This window comes from Ahaetulla prasina, chromosome 16, assembly GCF_028640845.1.
Source record: "Ahaetulla prasina isolate Xishuangbanna chromosome 16, ASM2864084v1, whole genome shotgun sequence".
Taxonomy (NCBI): Eukaryota; Metazoa; Chordata; class Lepidosauria; order Squamata; family Colubridae; genus Ahaetulla; species Ahaetulla prasina.
The window spans coordinates 4,184,612-4,205,808 of record NC_080554.1 but is presented as its reverse complement, the minus strand read 5'-3'; the positions used below and the strand labels follow the sequence as shown (position 1 = coordinate 4,205,808).

General features: G+C 47.3%; 1 protein-coding gene across 1 annotated transcript; it reads right to left on the bottom strand.

Moving 5' to 3' along the window:
- Nucleotides 1–282: 282 nt before the first annotated feature.
- SLC2A6 (solute carrier family 2 member 6) lies at nucleotides 283–21,192 on the bottom strand. The gene is made up of 11 exons (XM_058159507.1): nucleotides 21,155–21,192; nucleotides 15,075–15,203; nucleotides 12,617–12,779; nucleotides 11,121–11,327; nucleotides 9,774–9,873; nucleotides 8,383–8,594; nucleotides 6,478–6,630; nucleotides 4,564–4,672; nucleotides 3,864–4,037; nucleotides 2,173–2,318; nucleotides 283–1,021 (listed from the first exon to the last, which is right to left on the bottom strand). The coding sequence occupies exons 1-11, from the start codon at nucleotides 21,175–21,177 to the stop codon at nucleotides 851–853; spliced, it is 1,587 nt and encodes a 528-aa protein (XP_058015490.1). The 5' UTR covers nucleotides 21,178–21,192; the 3' UTR covers nucleotides 283–850.
- Between the last annotated feature and the right edge of the window lie 5 nt (nucleotides 21,193–21,197).

The following is a 21,197-nucleotide window of genomic DNA, read 5'->3' as shown; positions in this document are numbered from 1 at the left end:
TAGCAGTTTCGTAGCAGTTGAGTAAGGCTGGGCCAGTTTCACTGCGTTGTTAAAATAAAGGAACAATTCCCAGCAGCACGAATTTTTTTAAATTTTTAGGGGGCACCAAAGATACTCTCAGTTTGTTACCTTCTTAGGAAAAGGGTAAACGGTTGTCAAACCATTTCAATTCTTCGTAATTGAAAAGCACAAAACTTCGGTTCTTTTTTAAAAAAAAAATTTGGCCAGGTGCATTTTTTGCTGTGGGTTTTCCAAACCGGTTGAGAGCATTGAAAGAAACACGCAGACAAATAAGTTAGAGCTCTGTATAACGTATCTGCCAGTAAAAATACCTACAAAAAACACTTGAATAGATTCCTTCCAAATGCCCTCTAGATTCCTAGGAACATTTTCCTCTCTTGGAGCAAGTCTAAAAAAAAAAAACCAAAACATTTGTGGGGTTTGGTTTGGTTTTTTTAAACTAACCTGCTCTTCTCAGGCTCATGCTTCATGTTTTGCGCAGCACTATCATTAAACCACGCTTATCAGCCGTTCTTAACAACAAGCCAGGTTAAGCCGGGTGGGAGCGTTCCCCGCACGTTGCAGCTGGGATGGGATCAAGGCCAGGCTTGGCAGGCACTGTCAGTACTTCCCGGCAAACGATGAGATTCAGATCCAGAATTCCCACTTGGAACTCCTTGGGTTATTACATTTCAGCTGAGCGACGTGACGTTGGTTCGAGGCCCCTTCCCGGTTTTGGCGGGAGAGAGACAGGAGACGAGGACCGGCTTTGATAGCCACAGGCTGATGTCCGTCGGAAAGGGCTGCTTTCAGCATCCAGACTCTGGGTTGTTGGGCTCAGCCAGAGGGATTACCTCTGGCGCCGGAAAGATTCCAGGAATGATTTCCGCCCCGTGCGGAAATACGACTCAATCCGTTCCAAAGATTTCCCTTTGGTTTCCGGGATGAGATAGGTGAAGATGAGATTGATAACGCAGATGATGCCGAAGAAGAAAAAGGGCACCTCCAGGCCGTATTTTTCCTGGAAAATAGAACAAATGAGTTGAGATGATCAGATAGGAAAGCATGAGAAGAGCTTCCAGAAGGCAAGAGCAGCTAAAGCAAGAAGGACGACTCGGGAGTAAGGCCAAGAGATGATTGGCCCCTCCTATAAGACTTAAAAGACCAGCAACGGTGTTTGGGCTCTTTGCCGGAAAACAACGTTGATAGAATTGCTCCTTGTCTTGCTGCATTTATTTCTTATCGGCATCTTCTGGTTTTGAACTTTTGCCAAGAAAGGCCTTTGGCAGTTTGCCTAATTAAAGACCAAGTGATAGGACTGAGGAATTGTGTTGGGAGGAATTTGCTTTAATTTAGTTGGACTACCCTGAGAATGAAGTAATTCTCAGCTGCTCTAATAAACTTTATTTGTTTTTAAACTGACTGAGTTTCCTACTACCTACTTGGGCCTGGGTCACAACAATATCCTTCCCCCAGGAGTGGGGTGGGAATGGGGATTTTGCAGTATCCTTCCCCTGCCACGCCCACCAAGCCACGCCCACAGAATTGGTAGTAAAAAAAATTGAATTTCACCACTTCTTCTGCCCTCCCCCCACCTCAGTCCGAGAGGCACGAGCGATAACTTAATTAGCCGGCAATTCAGTCCATGGCAGCTATCAGCTCTGGCAGCAAACTAGCGAGCGTCTGCCAAGTTTCTCTGTTATCTTTTCTTGATGCCGGCGAGTCAACCAGGAAACCAGGAACAAACAGCACTTCAGCTCAAGTTCTCTCTATAAGCAGTTGATTTGTTCGCCACGGAGTAGTATAGCAGCCCCTGCTGCTTTTATACCCTGTGGGGTGCGGCTCCGTGACTCAGCACTTCCTAGGCCTGCCCCATCCCTGCTTCTGTTGTTCCCGCCTCTCTTGTCTACGAAACCTGGGATATAACCAGGACTGATTGTCCTCAGCTGGGTCTAGAAGCGTTTCCTGGGCGGGGGGAGATACAGGAGACAGAGGCCTCGTCACCTCTTCCACATGGCCTGCCTCTGGCTCCTGGAGCTGAGCCAGGGAAGCCGGCCCTGCAGAAGGGAGCCCTGACAGCCCTTCCCCCTCACTCTCTGAGTCACTCTCTGGTGGGGTGGGGGCTGGAGCCACAACACCACTGCTCTAGATGCCCCTTCACCACGTTCTTACCTTAACCAACAGAAAAACTCTGGTCAAGGCGAAGGCAGTCAACCAACTCACAAGTACACAGAGACCAGAGACCACTCCTCGTGCCTTCAGGGGAAGGACCTCTGCCATCAACAACCATGTGATGGGACCCCAACCCATGGCATAGCCTAGAAGAAGAAAAGAAGGATCACTGAAAACAAAAACAAAGTCAGGAGCAGAGGAGAAATGAAGTTAGTCCTTGACTTAAAACTATTCGTTTAGCGAGGGTTTGAAGTTTTGGCTCTCCATCTCCTATCGCCGTGAGGGTGGTGAACCTACGGCGCACGGGCCCAAAGCAGCACACGAAGCTGTGTCGCCCGGCATACGCACACGTCTTGCCTGTTTGTCTTCCAGGTTTCTGGCATGCATGCACGCGCAACGCTCAGCTGTCCTTCGCAAGCATGGCGGTGCCGAAAACCGGTGTGCGCATGGGCGTTGGCCAGCCGATTGTCGGGCGTGCAGGCGCGCTAGAACCAAGAGGTTCGGCTTTTCCGGAGCACAGCCCCAACGAGCGTGTGTGCGCGCAATGTTTCTGTGTGACCTTTTTGACACTTGGTGCCGAAAAGCTTCGCCATCCCTGTCCTATCAGATACATATAGCAAAAGCGATAAATTTGGGGGGTGCTCGTCCAAAAACCTTTTATCCAGTGGTGGGATTCAGCCAGTTCGCACCACTTCGGGGAGAACCGGTTGTTAACTTTCTGAGCAGTTTGCCAAACTGGTTGTTGGAAGAAATCATTAGGGCAGAGAATCGGTTGTTAAATTACTTGAATCCCACCACTGCTTTTATCTATGTCTAGAGGTCCCCAATCTTTCGGACCTCAGGGACCGCTAAATTCATAATTTTAAATCCCGCAGACCACTAATATGATCTGCCTAATGAGCGGCTGGGTGGGCGTGTCTAGGTGGTCATGTGACTGGGTGGGTCAACTCAATGTCACTCATGTTGAGGGGTGCCTCGCTGGCCTCTACTCGCCCCTCCCCTCCCAGCCCCTCCTCGTCTCCCCACCTGGGCTCCTTAGGGCCCCAACAGGAAGTAGTTGTTGGAGCTAAGCAGCCACCATGAAAAAGAGTTGGCAAAACAGCTCAGTTCAAATTGGATCTGACCGAGAAGGAGGCTCTGCGGAAGCACCTCACTGAGGACTAGGAGCATAGGCTTTCCAAGCAGAGGGAAGACCTGCAGGAGCGCAAGGCCAGGTACCGGCGCCTGGAAGCTCAGCGGGCTGAGATGGTCAGCCAGTTCCAGGCCATGATGCTGTCCCACTGGAACGAGGCCCTCCGGCTCTTCACCACCAGCGGCTCTTCCCTCCAGCCTTCTTGCCCAAAGCCCCCCACCAGGAAGCTGAAGCAGACCCCAAGTCAGAATTTCTGCCCCCCTCCGACCCGCACAAAAAGACCCCGAAGGAGGAGACTCTCTGCAGCAACACAAACGTTCATTGCACGTATCCGTCCCAGGGGCCGTAGTTTGAGTACTCCTGATTTAGTGCAATATATAAAATGCAAATAATTTCTCTGCGGACCACCAAAATTTTCTTGCGGACCACCAGTGGTCCACGGACCACCAGTTGGTGACCGCTCCTCTAAAGTCTTCTACAGCTGATCGCCACCTCCCCAGAAGCTCCAGAAAGCCGATCTGGAGCCCAAAAAATTGGCCACCGACCCTCCCTGACCCACCTGTGATGAAGAACATGGTGGCCACCAAAGGAATCGCCGTGAGACCCACCATGGAGGTGTCGCCAAGGCCCGCGTGGGTCCCGTTCCCAATCAGCGTTGAAGAATTGTGGAGAAGTTGAGGGATGAAGCGGATGTAGAAGCCCAGCGTCAGGTTGGAGGCGAGCATGAGGCCAGCTAGGAAAGAAAGAGAAGGAAACCGCCGTCTTGAACCCAACACAGAAGTCGCTCTTGCAAACATGGCTACCCCGGAGTTATCCGCCCTTGCCTATACAGGGAGTCCTCGGCTTATAATCATTCGTTTAGTGACCGTTCAAAGCTGAAATGGCATTGAGAAAAGTGACCTACACACCGTCCTCATGCTTACGACCTCTGCGGCATTTCCCCACAGTCATGTGATCAAAACTGGGGTAATTTATGACGGCTGCAGCGTCCTGAGGTCACGTGATCTCCATTTGAGACTACAAGCAAAGTCCGTGGGGAGGGAGGGGGAGCCAGATTCGTTTAACGGCCATGCGATTCACTTAACAACCACAGGGATTTGCTTAAGCGCAGGGCAAAAGGTTCGCAACATCGGGCAGTTAACGAACGGTTTAAGCCTTGCTTAGCCATGGAAATTGTGGTTTCCGTTGTGGTCGTACATCAACGACCGCCCGCATAGAGGCAGATGCGTGTGTAAAAGGAAGGACTACAAAACCCATACCGGAGACATAGAGAAGAACCTTTCGCCCAGCTTTATCCATCGAGAAAGCCGCCACCAGGACCGAGGCTAAGCGGACGCCGCCCACGATAACAGCATCATATTCGGGAGCCTGAAAAGTCAAAATCGTGGCTGTAAGCTGTCAATCAAATTGGTTCGTTCATTCATTCATTCATTCATTCATTCATTCATTCATTCATTCATTCAATGGTTTTATTATTTATGAGTCTGGAAAAAAGAAGTTCCTTCTCCTTTCTTTGAGATTCCTCCCGTTGGACCGATGGATACAAAGACCTCTAAAAAACTGCCCTTTTTAAAGTGCGCCGTTGCGTGTACCGAAAAACGACAATAAACGTTGTTTTGTCTCTATTTGGGGAAGTTTCGCCTGCTCTGAAGAAGACGTATTCCTGCCAAATTTCGATTATTATTTTTTTTAAAAAAGAAAGAGACAGAGCGGTCATGGCGAACCTTTTCAGCACCGAGTGCCAAAATTGGAAATTGTGTGCATGCGGCGGAGCGCTGGGAACCCAAAAACCAGCTGGCCGCTGCACATGCGTGCGCTGGCCAGCTGGTCTTTGGCTTTCCGGTGTGCGCATATGCGCCAGCCTGCTGGTCATCGTTGCGCCAGATCACCAAAAACCTGAAAACCAGCTGGCCAGCGCATGCATGCCTATTTTTTGGGTGTTTTTTTCGGGCTGTTTTCATGGCCTGTTTTTTGGCCATTTTTTGGGGGCTGTTTTCAGGTTGTTTTTTGGATTGTTTTCAGGCCACTGTGCGGCTGTTTTCCAGGCTTTTTTGGGGGGCTGTTTTTAGGTCGTTTTCAGGTGCTCTGTGACGTCTGCGAAGAGCAGCTGGCAACAGCGTGCATGCCCACAGAGAGGGCTTTGTGTACCACCTTTGCCATGCATGCCATAGGCTCCCCATCATGGAGATACAGTGTCGTGTCCCACTCCTCCTCTGACGGCCGGGTCTGGAAAGTCTGTCTCAAACGTAGCTACGAAGCCTCTGCAGCTTTGCCAAAGTCCTGTCAGAGTTCTCAGGGCAGGCAGGAATCCAAGGTGTGACTTCAGCAACCAGATTAGACTCTGACTCAAAGAATGCCAAAAACCAGATCCTTTATATAGGCCATGGGGTGTGGCTCCATGACTCAGCACTTATCCAGGCCTGCCCCTCCCTTCCTTTTGCTGACGTCGCCTCTCCATTCTCCGGAAGCGGGGATCCGTCCACCCTCCAGCTGCTGGCAATTCTAGCTCATGACTGGCTTCATGCTCCTCATGCTCACACGCTGTGGGGGGGTGGGGTTTATTTGCTCAGTCTGTCCGGGCATGGTGCCAGGACTGGGGGCTGGAGGCATGCCAGGCCATTCGTCTTGCTCAGTCTGTCCGGGCATGGTGCCAGGACTGGGGGCTGGAGGCATGCCAGGCCATTCATCTGCACTATCAGTCTCTGGCTGAGATAACAGGAGATGAGAGGGGCCCGGCTGCAGAGAGGGGGGCGGGCGAGGCACAACATACAGGTATCCTTCAATGGGAAAGCCACGCCTCTGTAGATCGAGGAAAGTATAAGATAGGATGGCAGAGAGATTGAGTTTAGGAAGAGGCAGAATTGGAAGAAGGGACATGAAAATATTGGTGGGGGGAAATTGGAGGGGATTTTTGCATTACACGATCTGTTGTTTTGGAGCCAATCTTGAATATGGAAGGAGAAACGGTGACACCTTGTGTGTGTTTTAGATTGAAAAAAGTGTCACGGACACTCTACAGCGGGGGGCAGGAGTCTGACTTTGGCAACGTTAACACCTGCGGGTTTTTTAAGTCCCAGAATTCCCCAAGCCAGTGATGGGAATCCTGGGAGTTGAAGTCCACAAGGCTTCAAAGTTGCTAAGGTTGGCATCCCCTCCTCTGCGGGTGGACTTACCAAGATCACTTCCGTGCTGTCGAAGATCAGCTGCAGGTAGACCAGGATTGGGGTAACACCTGAAAGCTGCTGGAGAAACCTCATCAGCAAAGTGATGACAATGGGCTTGATGATGTGAGGTTTGCGGATTTCTGTCCAAGTGATGGGTTCACTCTGGAGAAACACAGAGAAAGTCAGATGGAAGAGGACATTTGGAGCTCGGGGGTTGACTTGTGGGGTCCTTGTGGGTCTCTGAGCTTGGTGGTTTTGTTTGGAGACTTTTTATGACCCAACTAGGGAACATCATCAGTGCTAGAAGGGAGAGGGGTTTGTAGAAAGGAGGAAGAGGAGAAAGAGGAGGAGAAGAATAGGAAGAAAGAAGAAGAAGAAGAAGAAGAAGAAGAAGAAGAAGAAGAAGAAGAAGAAGAAGAAGAAGAAGAAGAAGAAGGAAGAAGAAGAAGAAGAAGAAGAAGAAGAAGAAGAAGAAGAAGAAGAAGAAGAAGAAGAAGAAGAAGAAGAAGAAGAAGAGAAGAAGAAGAAGAAGAAGAAGAAGAAAAAGAAGAAAAAGAGGAGGAGGTGGAGGAGGTGGAGGAGAAGGAGGAGGAGGAGAAGGAGGAGAAGAAGAAGAAGAAGAAGAAGAAGAAGAAGGAGGAGGAGGAGGAGGAGGAGGAGGAGGAGGAGGAGGAGGAGGAGGAGGAGGAGGAGGAGGAGAATAAGAAGAAGAAGAAGAAGAAGAAGAAGAAGAAGAAGAAGAAGAAGAAGAAGAAGAAGAAGAAGAAGAAGAAGAAGAGGAGAAGGAGAAGGAGAAGGAGAAGAAGAAGAAGAAGAAGAAGAAGAAGAAGAAGAAGAAGAAGAAGAAGAAGAAGAAGAAGAAGAAGAAGAAGAAGAAGAAGAAGAAGAAGAAGAAGAAGAAGAAGGGTAGTAGTAGTAGAAGTAGTATGGGGTCCTTGATGCTTCTGAGCTCGGTGGTTTTCTTGTGGACGTTTCATGACCCAACTAGGTAACATCATCAGTGATAAAGGGAGTGGGTTTGCAAAGAGGAGGAGGAGGAGGAGAAGAAGGACTGTGAGGTCCTTGGTGCTCTGAGCTTGGTGGTTTTCTTGAAGACATTTCATGACCCAACTAGGTAACATCATCAGTGCTACTAAAGAATCCACCGCAGTGCTACTGCACAATACACCGGACCTAATCAATAATCAAATACACTAAGATTGAAATATCCAGAATCGTGGAACCCCCATCAACCTCTGCCTTACCAACTACGTTCAGTTTGATGGACAAACCCTAGCACTGATGAGGTTACCTAGTTGGGTCATGAAACGTCTACTCAAGAAAACAACTAAGCTCAGAGCTACTCTATCCAAACAGAGGAGCAAGACACTTGCACCAGCACCCATGATGTTACCTAGCTGGGTCATGAAACGTCCACAAGCAGATAACCAAGTTCAGAGAACCACAAGGACTCCACGAAGACAAACTGGCCAGGATGAACCATTTCCCACCCCACTGGGAAGTTCTAAACCCCATGGAAAGCTTTCTGAGAGCCAAGAACAGGTCGGCCTTTGGTACTACGGGGTGAAGCCAAGCCAAGACCACCAAGCCAAGACCACCAATTAGGGCCTCTGGTGGCTCAGACTGCTAAGACAGTCTGTTATTAACAGTAGCTGCTTGCAATTACTGCAGGTTCAAGTCCCACCAGGCCCAAAGTTGACTCAGCCTTCCATCCTTTATAAGATAGGTAAAATGAGGACCCAGATTGTTGGGGGCAATAAGTTGACTTTGTATATAATATACGAATGGATGAAGACTATTGCTTAACACAGTGTAAGCCGCCATGAGTCTTCGGAGAAGGGCGGGATATAAATGCAAATTTTAAAAAAAAATTCCATATATCTTGTTAACTCCCTGCAGTTTTTTTCTTTTTACCTGTTCCTTAACGCTGGCTTTGATCTGCTCGTATTCCCACCAATAATCCACATCCTCGCCTCTCAGCCAGCGGAGAGCGCACAGCGCCTCGTCCTCCTTCCCCTTAGAAATCAGGAAACGCGGAGAGTCGGGCATGATGAAGAGGAGAGAGATCATGAGAAGTACGGGGACTTCTCCGGCAACGGCCAGCCAGCGCCAGGGCACCAGGAGACCTATCGGTGAGGAGAAGACAAACCCAAGACTATGGAAGGCTGGCAGCTTCCCCTGTTAGATCCACCAGGTTACAGCAGTCCACGAATTCAACTTCGCAGGAAAGGCTAAATCTGTTTTCACTGAGATACAACCTCTTTTACGTCCTGATGGATCTTCACCCCAGGGGTAGAATTCAATTTTTTTTTACTACCGGTTCCATGGCTTGGTGGGCGTGGCAGGGGAAGGATACTGCAAAATGTCCATTCCCTCACCACTCCTGGGGGAAGAATACTGCAAAATCCCCATTCCCACTCCACTCCTGGGGGAAGAATACTGCAAAATCCCCATTCCCACTCCACTCCTGGGGGAAGGATACTGCAAAATCCCCATTCCCTCCCTCCATTCCCATCCTTCCTGGGGGAAGAATACTGCAAAATCCCCATTCCCTCCTGACTCCAGGGGGAAGGATGCTGCAAAATCTTCATTCCCACTCCACTCCTGGGGGAAGGATGCTGCAAAATCCCCATTCCCTCCCCACTCTTGGGGGAAGGATACTGCAAAATCCCCATTCCCACTCCACTCCTGGGGGAAGGATGCTGCAAAATCCCCATTCCCCCCCCACTCCTGGGGGAAGGATACTGCAAAATCCCCATTCCCTTCCCACTCCTGGGGGAAGGATACTGCAAAATCCCCATTCCCACCTCACTCCTGGGGCCAACCAGAGGTGATATTTGCCAGTTCTCCAAACTACTGAAAATTTCCGCTACCGGTTCGCCAGAACCTGTCAGAACCTGCTGGATTTCACCCCTGCACCCTCCTATACTCCTGTGAATAAGGGGAGTGTTTTCCCTGAGCTATTTCTGAATATTATCTAGATTTTCTGCAAAATGTTTCAGCTCCTTTGGTCCGGGCAACAATTGCTGCCTATCTTCTCAGACTCAATTTTTTTTTCATTTAGTGACTGTTTGAAGATACAACGGCGCTGAAAAAAAACAAAAACACAAGCGACCGTTTTTCACCCTTACGACCATTGCAGCCTCCTTCTGGTCACGTGAGCAAAAATCCAGATGCTTGGCAACTGGCTCGTATTTATGACGGTCGTAGTGCTCCGGGGACACGTGACCCCCCCCTTTTTGCAAAATCAATGCTCGCTTAACGACTAACTTCGCAACTGCGGGGAATGGTGGTTTAGTACTTGCCTAAAGCGTACAGGAAAAGGGCGCCTAAAACAGCCATGATTTGAGGACAGGAGCCCAAGGCGCCTCGGATTCCTGGGTGGGAGATCTCGGAAATGTAGATCTGGAGAAGCCAAAAAGTTAAAAAAAAATAAAAATAAAATAAGTGCTCTGTTGTGGGAACCAAGGCATTTCTGAGCCGGAGCTGATAACCTTCTCGAGATACTTATTGCCTTTCTGCAGTTAGGTAAGAAAAAGCCGATTTTTACAGGATAAAAAAAGAGGAAATCCTGGGAAGGAAGGAAGGGAGGGAGGGAGGGAGGGAGGGAGTGGGGAGGAGAGGAGAGGAAAGGGGAAGGGAAGGATGGGAGGGAATGGAATGGAATGGAAAGGAAAGGAAAGGAAAGGAAAGGGAAGGGAAGGGAAGGGAAGGGAAGGAAAGGAAAGGAAAGGAAAGGGAAGGGAAGGGAAGGGAAGGGAAGGGAAGGGAAGGGAAAGGAAAGGAAAGGAAAGGAAAGGAAAGGAAAGGAAAGGAAAGGAGGAGAGGGAAGAGAAAGGAAAGGAAAGGAAAGGAAAGGAAAGGAAAGGGGGAGGGAGGGAAGGAAGGAAGAAAGGAAAGGAAGAGAAAGGAAAGGAAAGGAAAGGAAAGGAGGGAAGGAAGAAAGGAAAGGAAAGGAAAGGAAAGGAAAGGAAAGGAAAGGAAAGGAGGAGAGGGAAGAGAAAGGAAAGGAAAGGAAAGGAAAGGAAAGGAAAGGAAATCCAAACTAACTTGATGGGATGCAGGCAACCAGAGAAACTCAAGATTAGCGCTCTTTTTTATTTTTGAAATAATTTTATTTATGGGTTTTTTCTTTGCTTAGTGAACAATACATTCACCATCGTCTTTTAACGACCTCATAATCCCTGGCGGGATGGAATCCGGGCAACTAAATGGAGCTAGCAGAGTGTTTTAATGGCCGGATGCCCTTCCTGTCGCCAATGCGGAATTTTGTTCAGCAGATATATTCTCACTGTGCCCCCCCCGCCCACTCCAGGGGAAGGATACTGTAAAATCCCCATTTCCCCCCGCCCCCCACACCAGGGGAAGGATACTGCAAAATCCCCATTCCCTCCCGATCAGCTGGGACTCGGGAGGCAGAGAATCGATGGTGATGGGGCCAGTCTAGAGGTGGTATTTACCGGTTCTCCGAACTACTCAAAATTTCCGCTACCGGTTCGCCAGAACTGGTCAGAACCTGCTGAAGACCACCTCTGCTCTAGATCACAAGATTAGCACTCTTGAATCATCCCTAAGAAGTGCCACGAAAGTCAGGAACGTCAACGATCTCAAGATCTTCTAGAGAAGGACCTATGGGAAGAAGCCATACTCACTGGAATGGCTGCCGAGGTGACTCCTCCTGCGAAGCCCGTGAGAAGCCTCCCGACCAACAGCATCCAGACTTCGTGGGCGCTGGCCATCAAGAAGTACCCGACCACAGAAGGGAGGGAGGAGAACATGATGCTCAGCTTGCGGCCCAGGCGGTCGTTGAAGTACATGGTGCACAACCCTCCTGCGGCGACTCCTAAGGTGAAGATGGACTAGAAGACAGAAAGAGAGGAGGGAGGGTCAGCGGGGAAGACCGCACCATCATAACCGTGGTGGCGCAGTGGTTGGAATGGGCTCTCGCAGGCTAAACTCTGCCCACTGCTAGGAGTTCGATCCTGACCAGCTCAAGGTTGACTCAGCCGTCCATCCTTCCGAGGTCAGTTAAATGAGGACCTGGATCGTTGGGGTAGCAAGAGGCTGACTCTGTAAACCGCTTAGAGAGGGCTGTGAAATAACTGTGAAGCGGTATATAAGTCTAAGTGCTATTGCTATTATTACTACCCTTCCTTCCTTCCTTCCTTCCTTCCTTCCTTCCTTCCTTCCTTCCTTCCTTTTCTCCTTCCTTCCTTGCCATGGTGGCGCAGTGATTAGAATGCAGCATTGAAGGCTAACTCTGCCGACTGCCAGCAGTTCGATCCTAACTGGCTCCAAGTTGACTCAGCCTTCCATCCTACCCAGGCTGGTAAAATGAGGACCCAGATTGTTGGGGGCAAGACGCTGACTCTTATAAACCGCTTAGAGAGGGCCATGAAGCGGTATATAAGTCTTAAATGCTATTGCTAAGGGCTAGAACACCAGGGATAGGTAGTCCCCAACTTATAATCGGTCGCTTCACCGCAGTTCAGAGTTATGACGGACAATGCCAGAGCTACTTACAACCCACACCTGAAGTTGCGACAGCCGCACAAACATCCTACCGTCATGTGATCGAAGGTGGGGAATTTGGTAACCAGTTCACCATTATGGCCATGTGCAGAGTTATATGTCCCACAATTTGCAACGTCTTTTTTTGATGGGGGGTGGGGGGCAATTAATCGCATTTACCTCCAGTTTCCAGCGAGAACCTCCATGGGGGAGCGAGAAACGGATTAACAGACATTAACAGAGATTAACAGTGTTCCCTTAACGACCATCCCGTTTGCTTAATAACGATCGTAAAGAGCGGCTGTAACTTTGCAGTTCAAAGTTACAACAGACCTCGGCTACAACAGGTAGTTTACGACCTGTTGTCTTCAGAGTTGCAACGGCCAAACGCGAACCAGGGCCACGTGATCGTATTTGAGGGTGCCTGGGAACTGGCTCACCTTAACAGCCATTCGCAACACCCCGCGAACATGATTTGTGACCGTTTTGGGGGGTCAGTTTCACCCCTTGGGGAAAATGGATTTGTTCAAAAACCACCAACTTCCCTTAAAACCGCTTAAGGATGATGGGTTTTTTGTTTTAAAAAAAGTTGTAACTACGCATCCTGTCACTGGATTTCTCAATTTACCCCACTTACCCCAAACCAGGAAGCGGTAACTTCGGTTAGTTGCAAGTTGGGGACTGGCGATTTCACCAAAGCTGGTATGACGGGCGAGGTGTACACCAAAGCAAAGCCGAAATTGAAATTCCCCAACACGGCAGCGAAGCTGGCAAGGAGGAGACGCTGGTTTCCAAGTGACCTGGACAGGGAGAATAGGAAGCCAAGAGAGATTCATGCTCCCGGTTCGGACCGGATCGCCCGATCCAGTAGCGATGGCGGTGGGTGGTTCGGAGAACCGGTAGCAAAAATCCCTGCTCCCCCCGCCCCCGCCCCATGCCCAGTGAGCTACGCGAAAGTTTTTGCCATTTCTCTAGTTGTATATTATAAGCAAAAAATTTTGTCCAAACAATCATCGTTTCTTTAACAAAATGTCTTTTAAAGACAAGAGTGCAGAATAAGAGAGCTGGAAGGGACCTTGGAGGTCTTCTAGTCAGGAGACCCTATATATCATTTCAGACAAATGGTCGGCCAATCTCTTTTTAAAAGCCTCCAGTGATGGAAGTCCCACAACTTCTGGAGGCAAGCTGTTCCACAGGTTAATTGTCCTCACTGTCAGGGAATTTCTCCTTAGTTCTAAGTTGCTTCTCTCCTTGATTAGTTTCCACCCGTTGCTTCTTGTCCTTCCTTCAGGTGCTTTGGAGAATAGCTGGACATAATCCTGGACATAAACTGTTTCAACTCCTACCCTCAAAACGACGCTATAGAGCACTGCACACCAGAACAACTAGACACAAGAACAGTTTTTTCCCGAAGGCCATCACTCTGCTAAACAAATAATTCCCTCAACACTGTCAAACTATTTACTGAATCTGCACTACTATTAATCGTCTCATAGTTCCCATCACCAATCTCTTTCCACTTATGACTGTATGACTATAACTTGTTGCTGGCAATCCTTATGATTTATATTGATATATTGACCATCAATTGTGTTGTAAATGTTGTACCTTGATGAACGTATCTTTTCGTTTATGTACACTGAGAGCATATGCACCAAGACAAATTCCTTGTGTGTCCAATCACACTTGGCCAATAAAATTCTATTCTATTCTAGCTTGACTCCCTCTTCTTTGTGGCAACCCTTGAGATATTGGAACACTGCTATCATGTCACCCCTAGTCCTTCTTTTCTTTAACCTAGACATACCCAGTTCCTGCAACCGTTCTTCATATGTTTTAGCCTCCTACTATCCCAAATCATCTTTATTGCTCTTCTCTGCACTCTTTCTAAATGCTCGACATCATTTTATATCTCTCCTTGATAAGTTTCCATCCGTTGCTTCCTCTCCTGCTCTCAAGGTGCTTTGGAGAATAGGCCGAAACACACCCCACCCTCTTCTTTGTGGCAGCCTCTCAAATATTCTGCCGTATAAAAGCAATGCAGCGGACCTGCCGGTTCCTTTTCCTTCTGCAAAAGCCAGTTCGAGACAGGCAACAGGGAAACTGAAGAGAAAGGATGTAAAAACAAAAAACAAAAAACCCACAAGTGCTAGTAATTGTGTGGTCAGGAGAGAAGAAGGGAAGTTGAGAAAGACAGCTCTATATCTGAGCCGGAACTGAGAAAATACTGACGACCTAAAAGGTCTCCTTGGACCGGAGATTCACTTTTGAAGATGTCGCTTTCCTACCAAGGTATAGAAGGTGTTGGCCAATGCATTTTCCTTGATTGCTTTTCCCCCCCACTCAGTTGCAATGGATGGCTGTGAAAGTTGGACCATAAGGAAGGCTGAGCCCCAAAGAATGGAGGCCTTTGAACGATGATGCTGGAGAAGACTCCTGCGAGTTCCTTGGACTGCAAGGCAGTCAAACCGGTCAGTCCTAGAGGAGATCAACCCTGGCTGCTCTTTAGAAGGCCAGATTCTGAAGAGGAAACTCAAATACTTTGGCCACCTAATGAGAAGGACAGATTCCCTGGAGAAGAGCCTAATGCTGGGAACGATGGAGGGCAAAAGAAGAAGGGGACTGCAGAGAACGAGGTGGCTGGATGGAGTCACTGAAGCCGTTGGCGTGAGCTTCAATGGACTCCGGAGGATGGTAGAGGACAGGAAGACCTGGGGGAATGTTGTCCATGGGGTCGCGATGGGTCGGACACAACTTTGCAGCTAACAACAAGTCTTCCTACAGCCCATAATCCACAGCCGATCTCCCATATGCTTAATTGAATCAATTCCCATTGATTTCCTAATGCGTCACAGTTTTGAGAAAAGCATCAACAGGTTTGTGTTATTCGTTATCAAACCGCGAAAGGGGGAAAAGAACAGGCTAAGAACAGCCAGATCGGGAAGAGTGGGAATAGCTTCTTTTCTACTGGTGATGATGAGGGCTAGCATCTTGAGTGAAAGAGAAGGCAGCATGTCAGAACAACTTGTTCTCCATTGGCAGAATAGGGGGCGTCGAGGCATTCTCAGGAGTTCAAGAGAAACGGAAAGCGTTACCTGTAATATTCCTTTTCCACTTGGCGGGGGTCCTTCTCTCTCAATGACTCGTAATCTTCCAAGGGCTCGTGGCCCAGCAGCGGCTGGGTGACGTTGGCCTCCAGGGTGGCTGAAGGTGTGGGATGCCCCCTGGGAGGAGAAAAGCAGGGAGAAGATAGGAGTCACGACAGCCACGCGAGGGTTTCTCCTCTGACGGGCAGCCAAGGGGAGCTTTTGGAGCCGGCCAGCGAAGAAGAAAGAAAGAACCAAAAAGAAAACGAAAGGAAAGAAGACCAAGATGTGCAATTTGGGGAAAAGAAAATCACGGGTTGGAGAAGAGGAAGCCACAGAGGGTGAAGAAACTGGCCGTGGAGCAAGATAACAGGGGGTGACGAGAGAGAGAGAGGGAGGGAGGAAGGGAGGGAAGAAAGGCAAGGGAGAGAGAGAGAGAGAGAGAGGGACATAGAGAAAGAGAGAAAAAGAGAGAGACAGAGAGAAAGAAAAAGAGAGAGAAAAAGAGAGACAAACAGAGAGACAGAAAGAGAGACACAGAGAGACAGAGAGAAAGAGAGAGAGAAAGAGAGAGAGACAAAGAGAGAGAGACAATGACACAGAGAGAGACAGAGAGAAAGAGACAGAGAGACAGAGAGAGAGAGAGAGACACAGATATATATAGAGAGAGACAGAGAGAGACAGAGACAGAGAAAGAGAGAGAGAAAGAGAGAGAGAGAGAGGAAAGAAAGCGAGAGACAAAGACAGAGAGAAAAAGAGAAAGAGAGAGAGACAGAGAAACAGAGAAAGAGACACAGAGAGACATAGAGAAAGAGAAAGAGACAGAGAAAGAAAAAGAGAGAGAAAAAGAGAGACAAACAGAGAGACACAAAGAGAGAAAGAGAGAGAGAAAGAGAGAGAGACAAAGACAGAGAGACAATGACACAGAGACAGAGAGAAAGAGACAGAGAGAGACAGAGACACATATATAGAGAGAGAGAGAGACAGAGAGAGAGAGACATAGAGAAAGAGAGAGACAGAGACAGAAACAGAGAAAGAGAGAGAAAGAGAAAGAGAGAGAAAGAGGGAAAGAAAGCAAGAGACAGAGAGAGAGCGACAGAGAAAGAGAGAGACAGACAGAGAGACAGACAAAGAGAAAGAGAGACATAGAGAGAGAGAGAGAGAGAGAGAGACATAGAGAAAGACAGAGAGAGAGAGAGAGAGAGAGAACGAGAACTCTTTAGGTCTACCCCATTTCCTCTGCTAAATCCACCCCATCTTTTTTTCCCTGGTAAGAAGAGGACTCCTTCTATTCCCCCAGTGTCCCGTTTCTGATTGTGGCCCGCTAAAATAACCGGAAGAACCTTCCCGGCCTTCTCCCCGTGGTTATTCTTCAACATAGTTAGTCCAGTCGTTGAATACGTGTGTGTATGTGGGCAAAATTACCTTTGCCCCACATGGGGAAAATCCCCAGAGCAAGAACCTTCTAGCGTTGCTTATAAAAGGGCTAAACATACGATTGCAAGAATTGGGTATGTCCAGTCTAGTGAAAAGAAGGACATGATAGCCTCCTTCCAATATCTGAGGGGCTGCCACAGAGAAGAGGGGGTGTTTCTCCAAAGTCCCCCAAAGGCAGGAAAAGAAGCAACGGATGGAAACAAAACAAGGACAGGAGCAACCTAGAACTGAGGAGACATTTCCTGTCAGAACAATTAAACCCAATGGAACAATTTGCCTTCAGAAGTTGTGCTCGTTTCATCACTGGAGGCTTTCAAGAGGAGACTGGACAGCCATGTGTCTCCGTTTCTCCTCCTTTATACATACCTCGAAAGTTCTGCTGCAGCGGGAAGTCTTCCCTCAGGTCCTCTCCTACAGCTTACATAGACAGGCATAGCTATAGGCCTGCATTGTGAAGTTTTCACTCAGGTCCACTTCTCTTCTCCTTCCCTCCCTCCCTCCCATTTCCCTCAGGTCCTCATCTACACCTTAAATAGATAGGCACAGATAGATACCTCAGTATTATGCATTGAGAAGTCTTCACTCAGGTCCAGTGTCCCCCCCCTCAATACTCTCCACCTCTCATTTAAAGATATAAATTACTGTGCACCATGAAGTCTTCCCTCAGGTCCTCAGCTACACCTTAAATAGATAGGCACAGATAGATGCCACAGTATTATGCATTGAGAAGTCTTCACTCAGGTCCTCATCTATACCTTAAATAGATAGGCACGGATAGATCCACAGTATTATGTATTGAGAAGTCTTCACTCAGGTCCAGTGTCCCACCCCCCTCAATACTCTCCACCTCTCATTTAAAAATATAAATTACTGTACACCACGAAGTCTTCACTCAGGTCCTCATCTACACCTTAAATAGATAGATACCACAGTATTATGCATTGAGAAGTCTTCACTCAGGTCCAGTGTCCCCCCCCCCATCCTCTCCACCTCTCATTTAAAGATATAAATTACTGTGCACCATGAAGTCTTCCCTCAGGTCCTCAGCTACACCTTAAATAGATAGGCACAGATAGATACCACAGTATTATGCATTGAGAAGTTTTCACTCAGGTCCAGTGTCCCCCCCCATCCTCTCCACCTCTCATTTAAAGATATAAATTACTGTGCACCACGAAGTCTTCCCTCAGGTCCTCATCTACACCTTAAATAGATAGGCACAAATAGATACCACAGTATTATGCATTGAGAAGTCTTCACTCAGGTCCAGTGTCCCACCCCCCTCAATACTCTCCACCTCTCATTTAAAAATATAAATTACTGTACACCACGAAGTCTTCCCTCAGGTCCTCAGCTACACCTTAAAATAGATAGGCACAGATAGATGCCACAGTATTATGCATTGAGAAGTCTTCCCTCAGGTCCTCATCTATACCTTAAATAGATAGGCACGGATAGATCCACAGTATTATGCATTGAGAAGTTTTCACTCAGGTCCAGTGTCCCCCCCCCTCCAATCCTCTCCACCTCTCATTTAAAGATATAAATTACTGTGCCCCATGAAGTCTTCCCTCAGGTCCTCATCTACACCTTAAATAGATAGGCACCGATAGATCCACAGTATTATGCATTGAGAAGTCCTCACTCAGGTCCAGTGCTCTCCTCCCTCAAACCCGCCCCTCCCTCGGAGTAGCATCCCTGGGGGCTGATGAGCAACATTTAACCAAGCCATCTGCTGTGGTTTATGTGTCGCAAGCTTCTGGTATTTAAAGTCATTCTAGAAATTGGGGAAATTCCAGTATAAACTCACGGAGGCTGATATTTCCCAAGCAAGAATCTTACGGCTGAGGTGACTGTAAATAAAACCTCTTGAGGAGAAATGGATCCTGTTTTGAATCTTTCCTGGTCTTCGCCGATTTTCCTATTCGCCTGACCCAAATAAACTCGGCTACCTCTGGAGAAAGAGGTATCAAACACCTACACATTTGTCCCCCCCCCCACAAATATTTCTAGTTTGACAAACTGAACCGAGGCAGATTTCTAGAAGTGCGCTGAATTTTTTAAAAAAGGATTTAAAAAGTTGCCTGCTCTTTTAAACACCTTTTTGTGGATCCTGTACAGTTCTTTCTATGTTTTTTTTTTTTTTGGGGGGGGGGGGGAGAGGTTAGGAATCTCTCCTCATCCCGAATCTTTCCTCATCCCAAAAACTACACCTTTCTTGATTCTTGCCCCGATTAATTTTTTTTAAATATTTTTTCATTCATGTATTAAAATTTAATCAATATAGTTCAATTGGCCGTTACTGATGAGGTTAAAGTTATGGAACACGCGGGAATCCTCTCCTTTTTCATTTTGCTCGTTAAAAATAATAAAATAAAAAATTGAAAAGCATCGTTCTTGCTGTAGAATCCCCCCTCCATTAATTAGGGATTAATGTTAATTATTGTTCTCCAGGGGTCGGTTGGCTCTGGTTCGGACCGGTTTGCAAGAACCGGTAGTAAAACCAGTGGGAGGCTCCACCCACAAACCCGGACGTCATCAGAACACGCACGCATACCCGTTGCAAACTTGTAGTAAAGATAAGTAGAACCCACCCCTGATGTTCTCCACCAGGAAGGAAATTCAGAGCCTTGATTTTATTTTTCCCCCACCCTAGGGAATTTCCAGGTATAAAGCCAGCTTGCATTCTAAAGCCTTTCAAACCGTTTTTTAAAATGCGAAAAATAAAAATGAGGGGTCCTCTTCTCTGAGCTTTCTTGCTTTCTTGCAGATGACTCATTGCCTAAACCAGGGAACGTCATTAGTAATGAAACACCAATGATGTAACCCAGTTTGGGTGATGAAAACTTCTGCCGGAAAAACAAGCAAGCGCAGAGAGCACCGAGGACTTCTCATTTCAACCCTGAGCTACAAACATTCTCTTTTTTTTATCTGTAATAACGAAAACAACACGAGCAAGTCAGGAATTTGTTTTCCCCTTTACCTTACCTCGGTGGGGGCGGCCGACCCATCTCTTGGTCAAACTTTCCCCGTGTTACAAACTTTGTAAAGGTGTGGGAATTCTAGAGAAAGCTTGGCCTGTGCTTGTATTTAAAACCGGGTGCTCACTGCAAGTGGCAACCTATCCTGGTAGACAGCAGAAAAATTAAGTCCCCCCCCCCCCCCCGAAATTTAGGCTAATTGAGAAAACGTGCTGGAGAAAGCACTAGAAAACCAATTCTATACTTATTAACAAAATTTCTTCCAACCAACTCTTTTATTAGATTCTAATATTTTTTTTTGCCTTTGGGCATTCCCACCACATATGATAGAAGTTCCTTGCGGCCACCTCGCACTTCCACCACGCCGAAGAATTTCCCTTATTAATTCGTGCTAATCTTCTGGCAGGGAGGTGCCACCTATAAAACATCTTATATAAATTTTACTAGAAAACCAGTTCCACGCAATCTACATGGCTCTGTCCGCGAAGTCACCAGAAAGTGACTGGATGAGAATCATTATTGTAGCCCAAACCAGAAAATGTCAACGTTAAAGAGTTAATTTTTTAAATCGAATTTATATTCCGCTTTCTATTTTTATGAACAACCTTCAAGGTGGCCGACAATGATTTTTCTTTCTATTTTCCCTGCAACAGCAACAGGGTTGGGCCGAGACGGAATGACTGACCCAAAGTCACACAGCTGGCTTTCGTGCCTAAGATGGAACTAGAACTCGCCGTCTCCTGGCGATTGGCGCAAAGTTCACCCAGTCGGCTTTCATGGCTAAGATGGGACTACACAGTTCCTTTGTTCAGAGACTCAAAGAGTCCCGTCCCTTAATTACCAAACCAAACTGGCTTTCATTGCGATATTTTTCCCACGACAACCCTGTGAGTTTGAGTTTGGCGGAATGTGTGTGCGAGCGGGCCAAAGTCACCCAGCTGGCTCTGGTGCCTTTGAGGCAAAGTTAGAACTTCCAGTCTTCCCGCTTTCTAGACTGATGCCTTAAACCTCTAGACCAAACATCTCTGACATCAGTACAATTGAACGTGTCCAGAAATATTTTACAAGAAGAGTTCTCTACTCCTCTGAATACAACAAAATACCTTATGCCACCAGACTTGAAATCCTGAATTTAGAAAACTTAGAACTCCGCCGCCTTCGACAGGACCTGTGCTTAACTTATAGAATCATCTATTGCAATGTCCTTCCTGTTGAAGACTACTTCAGCTTCAATCATAACAATACAAGAGCAAACAATAGATTTAAACTCAATGTTAACCGTTTCAATCTTGATTGCAGAAAATATGACTTCTGTAACAGAGTTGTTAACACACTACCTGACTTTGTGGTTTCTTCTCAAAATCCCCAAAGCTTTAACCAAAAACTCTCTATTATTGACCTCACCCCACTCCTAAGAGGTCTGTAAGGGGCGTGCATAAGAGCACAAAAGTGCCTACCGTTCCTGTCCTATTGTTTCCTTTCATTACATCCAATTAATATAGTTATTACATACTTATGCTCATATATATGCTTATATATTATATAGTTACTTTCATGCTTATGCTTATATATACTGTTATGACAAAATAAATAAGTAAATAAGTAAGCTTCTAGGACTTGCAGTATACAAGGAGAAAAGTTTGTTACTTGCACAACCGCAACAACATTTACCTAGAAGCAGGTGAGAGGTCCATGGGAGAGTTTGCCAGGAAGA

Excerpts from the sequence above, each read along its gene's own strand:
- SLC2A6 (XM_058159507.1), bottom strand. The coding sequence starts at position 21,177 with ATGGACCTCTCACCTGCTTCTAG. Across the intron at positions 8,595-9,773 it reads CCTTTTCCTGTACGCTTTAG|GTCTCCTGGTGCCCTGGCGC; the intron begins GCAAGTACTAAA and ends CCTCACCGATAG. Across the intron at positions 6,631-8,382 it reads AAGCCAGCGTTAAGGAACAG|AGTGAACCCATCACTTGGAC; the intron begins GTAAAAAGAAAA and ends GTGTTTCTCCAG.